General features: G+C 42.5%; 1 protein-coding gene across 1 annotated transcript; it reads right to left on the reverse strand.

The window, feature by feature from the left end:
• Positions 1-691: 691 nt before the first annotated feature.
• Positions 692-3421, reverse strand: PRR15L (proline rich 15 like). Its single transcript, XM_069751734.1, has 2 exons — positions 3283-3421; positions 692-1145 (listed from the first exon to the last, which is right to left on the reverse strand). The coding sequence occupies exon 2, from the start codon at positions 1131-1133 to the stop codon at positions 843-845; it is 291 nt and encodes a 96-aa protein (XP_069607835.1). The 5' UTR covers positions 1134-1145; positions 3283-3421; the 3' UTR covers positions 692-842.
• Between the last annotated feature and the right edge of the window lie 2579 nt (positions 3422-6000).

Below are 6000 nucleotides of genomic sequence, written 5' to 3' on the forward strand. Positions count from 1 at the left end.
TAGCTACTGAACAACTTTAGTCAACTAAATGGACCTATTAAAATACCATTAATAAAATACGATGAGGAAAGGGTAGCAAAAAATTCTAAAAAAAAAAAACATTGATTAGTCTATATCCAGAACACATTCACTTTCAGGCGTCATAATTTGACATTGATGGCACATGTTGTGCCTTTTATTAGCACATAGAAAAATGTGCCTGGCAAATGATCCAGCTCAGATTTAAAAAAAAAACACTCAAAAAGGACAAATATACATTACATTCATTATGATCTATACATCGTGTTCTAGGAAATTACCGATTATAGGTGAGTGCGGCATATGTTACTGCCGCACACATGCCTATGATAGTAGCACTTGGTGAATTGGTCTGGAATAAGTACAACTTATGTACACGGTCACGCTGATTTGGCTTGGTGGGCTCGCGGTGTTTGTACCATTTGGATGCACATATTGGATAATGGCTGTAGCTGGGCACAGTACACATGCTATATTCTGTGTGTAGGACCCAGCACATGTATGTGGCAAACACACTGTAAACCGTTGGGTCGGAATATGTCTACCTGAGAGGCCAGTGGTTGCCTTCACGTCCATAGTGCTTGGTTGATAAAGGAGGTGAATGTGCATTTTTGTGAAATGGTAGGTGTACCTACATGGTCAGGAATGACTAACACTCATACATAAGTACGAATGTGTCTGTAAACACTGGGAAGAGCCAGTCATCAAAATAAATCAATGGCATCTTTGGTCTGGACCCATCTCATCCCTTACATGGAGGTGCCTTCATTGAGAATGGTTCTAAGCTATTGCTGTCCGATGAATGAATGAAGAATTCATTTGCTTCATTGTCCATTTGAAGATTCGGGGCATAGTCCAGGGGTCTCATTTAGTGATGGCCGGACCTTCTTCCGTTCCTTAAATCGGCCAGAGTTGGACACCTTTACGTGTTTGCCTTTTGTATTTTTGTCCACAATTTTCTCTAGCCGTGCTGTGTAATTGGCATCGCCCGGGCTCTCCTCCGGTGCCTTCTCTGTGCCCGCATGCTCCACAACCGATTCATACACAACTTTTGGAGTAGATTTCTTTTTTCTGAGAAATGTGAGCTTCCACCAACTATATGATGGCTCCGCCATGGAGCTGAGGAGCTGGAAGAAAAGAAGATTGAAGTTTGTTTGGAATTACTAACATGAAATTCCGAAATATACCTGTTCTATCATTAACTCTTGATAAATATAAAGTACTGAAAAAATATAGAAAATGTAAGATAATGTCAGGAAATATTACTATCTTCTCTAGAACTGAAACCCAGAGGAAAGAGACAGAAAATTAGATTTCCCAAAAAATGATGAGAGAGGCCATACATAGAAATCTAAATCTTGCACTTATTTTTATTATTTGTTTAACTGCAGCTTTGTGACCATTTATAGTGTACACGGAAAGCTGCCAGGCATTGGTGGGGGAGGGGTTATACAGAGCTCAGCATTCCGAGAACTGCTAGAAAAACAGACAATTTTATCAAAATCAGCCCAGTAAGTGATACATCACAAGAATCAGGGCCAATGCCCATAGCTTATGATGCTCTCATATGCGGTAACAAAAACCTAGTGACAGATTCACTGTGTGTGATCACTGAGGGTCCAACCACTGGGATCCCTGCTGATCACTATAACTAGGGTCCAGAAGTTCCCTGCATAAATGGAGCAGTACTGATACTGTTCCGTTCACTTCTATGGATCTGTGAAAGAAGTAGTGTACATGAATGTCCTCTTCCCATCCCATGCTGGTAATAATAATGGAGGCCGGTTGCACGCTCCCACTGCTATAATGCTAGTTCAACTACTATTTTCTATGGCAATGAGCTGCAAATAAAATGAAAGATTGGCTGGAGACATAGGAAAATGACTGGAATCACACATAATCGCAACAATATAATGCTGCACTTGGTTTTCAATTAAATTTTAAAAATCATGTCAAAATATAAATATGCCACAAGTCATACAGGATAAATGTCTCACTGACATTGAGGGCTGGCAGGCTATCCTCCAGAATCTTTCATGTTTACTGCTAGCAAAGCAGGATCTCTAACCAGATTTCACAATACCACCTTCATGTATTATTAAATAGATCTCAGACCTGATGGTACATGTGTACTTACTAGGTAAATACATGTCAGAATAGCTGCATAATCATGATATTTCGATGATCATCTTTTTTTGAATTTATGTAGAGCGGAAAAGGCGATAAATATTTTAAGAAGGATTATACAACCATTCTGATATGAATTTTCAAAGTAACTACAACAGCCTCATCAGATCAAAGAGAGCTGGTGTTGTAAAATCTGTTGGCAGGTCCCCTTTAATAGTAAAGATATTTGTTGACAGATTTGAAAGTCCCTTTTGGTAATTCGGGTCATCAGAATTGCTTGATGCATACCTACTAAAGTTGAGCAAAACGATCGGTTGGACCCTGGTCCAGTGGCCACACCAGAGGTCCAGTGGCCACATCAGTAGTCCAGAGCTGTGTGAATCTCCTGCTACCCTGCACCTCTTCTGATTAGAAGGCCCAGTATGACTTCATGCATGTGTCATGCTGCAACGATGAAATTGTTCCGGACCTACTAATCAGAAATGTTGGAGGCAGGGTTGCCAACTTGACTTTTTTCTGGACAGCTTATCAAAAAAATCACTGACTGACCCATGTCTACAGCCCATAATTCTGTTATGAAGACGTCCGCTGTAGTCACTGTAAAATAATGACATTACAATCAAAATAATCTGTATATGTTTCTTCAGCTTCAAAAAATAAATCACAGATGCCTTAATTTTTTTATGGCTAGGGCAAAAAAGTGCCCTGTTTTTACCGAATGTCCTTGAATTTCTGGAAGGTTGACAACCCTGGTAGGGGAAGTTCCCTGGGCTCTGGGCCGGTAGCCACAGATTACCAATGTGGCCGATGGACCAGGGTCTTCCGAATCATTTTGCTCATTTCTAATCTCTATGTATGATCCAATTGTGGCATCACCACAAAAACTTCTCCTAACCAAGTCTTCATTGCTGTAATTCTCTTCGGTGATTCACTGCCTTGTTGTCACCAGTCTTAACCCACCAAGACGTTCTTGGATCAAAGCCACCATGCACCTGTTACAGTACGCCGGACATGGGGCAATTAAAATCCTGACAGTAGGAAACAATTCGAAAAAGCAGCTTTACCATCTACACAGCATATGTTAGACCGAATTTATAGATGGCCGGTTGCTTCAAGTGAGACCTACGTGGACATTACCTGTGTCTACAATGTCTTGTTGTCACAGCACTCTTCTTGGTTACAGGTGTATCAGTTTCTCCCACGTACAGCGCTGTCTCAGGTCTATCGTCTCCAGTGGATTGTGACGTTTCTTCTTCAGTATGGAACTATCTATAAGTCTGTGGTAACCTCCTTGGAGATAAACAGGTGCCTCTTTTCTGAAGCCAAGCTCTTGTGTCCTCCCCGGCTAGGCTATAAAGATATGGAGATATGGCACTGGCACAGCTCTTGGAGACTTCTTCACTGGGACAGAGGTCTCGGTTGGTCTCTGGCACTGGAGTGTCGCTCAGCCTGGTACAGGTGTCTCGGTTTCTCTCTCGCTCTCTCTCTGAAGGTTAAACCTGACCCTCCCAGCTCAACAAACAGGAGAGAACAGGAACTGAGACATGAATATTTATAGGTAGGACACACCTGTCACATTGTACCAGAGTTCAGCAGGTGAGTGTGACAGAAGTGTGCAACAATAGAAATCAGGGCTGTGTACCTCCGCCCGCCCTACATACACTGGAGGTGAAAGTAAAGTTTACGCTGAGTGGGATATATGAATGGGGAAACAGTGTGGCAGCCATCAATCATGTAGGAAAGCTTTTCACAGCTCTGTGGTGTGGATGTCGAGCAGTGTCCTAGTACCAGGCCGCATTGCTGGTCCACTTCTGTCAGATCCTCAGACCCGACTCTACTTTTACTTCCTTGAAGAAAATTACTTTTAGGCCAAGATGAGATTTTGGTGGATTTTTGACTCTGCAGATTTTTGTAGTGTAAAAAATACATCAAATCTCCTGCCCACTGCTTTTTTACTCAGCGTAAACTGACCTGCGCACGGTGCGAGTTTCAAATCTGCAGTAAGTCAATTTCTCTTGTTGGTACGTTGAGGTTTCTCTGTGGCTCTTCCCCCATAGACTTGCATTAGACAGGGAAAATTTCCAGGTAAAAAACGCACATTTATAGTGCGTTTCCACAACAGAAACTTATCAAAAACGCAGGTAATCCGCACATGACTGTATTAAAATCTTGTAAAAGCCAAATATCAAGAAATATCAAATACAAAGCAGCTCTATTTCAAGCATGACACCCCAACAAGAGGCAAAAAAAAATGCAGCGTCAAAAACGCAATGATAAAATGCAAGTAACCTAACTTAAGCAATAAGTGCAGAAATTCTGCAACATCAAAAGCTCATCATGGGAACGTAGCCTAAGTTTCTTGTCTGGAAATGCTGCAGTCTATGTAGACACAGACATTGTACGTGTAGATGGTCAGACATATAACAATAAGGCCTAGTTCACACGTCGAGAATTTGATCCGCAATTCAAATCCACATTTTCACATTTAAATTGCAGATTAACAAATACATTGATATTCAAGGCAAGAATTTGTGAAAAATTCGCAATTTGACTGCAAAATAATGAGCATGCGGCATGCAGATTGAAAATCTGCAACGTTTGACCGAATCCACAACATCTGAATGGGGTTTTGATAACGGTATTCATTTGTATTAGACTCTACTTGATTGTGGATATGAGATGCACAATTCACAATGTTTGAACTTGGCCCAAAGGTTACAATACAACCATAAAAGATGTTCCTTAAGGCAGGGGTCCCCAACTCCAGTCCTCAAGGCCCACCAACAGGTCATGTTTTCAGGATTTCCTTTGCATTACACAGGTGATGCAATTATTACCTGGGCAAGACTAAGGAAATCCTGAAAACATGACATGTTGGTGGGCCTTGAGGACTGGAGTTGGGGACCCCTGCCTTAAGGCAAATATGTCACTTTTCACAATACAAACTGGATATAAAGTACTAGATGGTGGCCCAATTCTAATGCATCGGGTATTCTAGAATATGTATGTAGTTTATTTGTGAAGATCTCAGAATAATGCAATGAATACACAGGATTCGGCCGGCTGGGCGCGACCAATTAGCGAAGCGTGGTTCAAATCCCGGGCCAATTCGCGGCAGGACTGCGTCTGACGCTGATTGGTCACGCCCAGCCGGCCACGAACAATCAGTGAAGACAGGGCGAGCTCCAGGTTTTTGAGGGCCCCAGGCAAAAGAGTCTCACAGCCCATGTAGCATATAACATAGCCCACGTAGTATATAGCACAGCCACGTAGTATATAACACAGCCACGAAGTATATAGCACAGCCACGTAGTATATTGCACAGCCACGTAGTATATAGCACAGCCCACGCAGTATATAGCACAGCCCACGCAGTATATAACACAGCCCACGTAGTATATAGCAAAGCCACGTAGTATATAGCACAGCCCACGCAGTATATAACAGCCCACGTAGTATATAGCAAAGCCACGTAGTATATTGCAGCCGCGTAGTATATAGCACAGTCCACGTAGTATATAACAGCCACGTAGTATATAGCACAGCCACACAGTATATAGCACAGCCCACGCAGTATATAACACAACCCGCGTAGTATATAGCAAAGTGAGCACCATATCCCTGTTAAAAAAAGAATTATAATAAAAAATTGTTATATACTCACCTTACGGCGGCCCCCGGATCCAGCCCAGGCCTTTAGCAATGCTCCTCGCGACGCTCCGTTCCCAGTAATGCCTTGCGGCAATAACCCGTGATGTAGCTACGACATCTGGGGTCATTGCCGCAATGCATTCTTGGGACCGGAGCGTCGCGAGGAGTGGGAAAGGCTGCCACAGACGCCGGAAGGTGAGAATA

The sequence above is a fragment of the Ranitomeya imitator genome, chromosome 2, assembly GCF_032444005.1.
Source record: "Ranitomeya imitator isolate aRanImi1 chromosome 2, aRanImi1.pri, whole genome shotgun sequence".
Lineage (NCBI taxonomy): Eukaryota > Metazoa > Chordata > Amphibia > Anura > Dendrobatidae > Ranitomeya > Ranitomeya imitator.

Excerpts from the sequence above, each read along its gene's own strand:
- PRR15L (XM_069751734.1), bottom strand. The coding sequence starts at position 1,133 with ATGGCGGAGCCATCATATAGTTGGTGGAAGCTCACATTTCTCAGAAAA.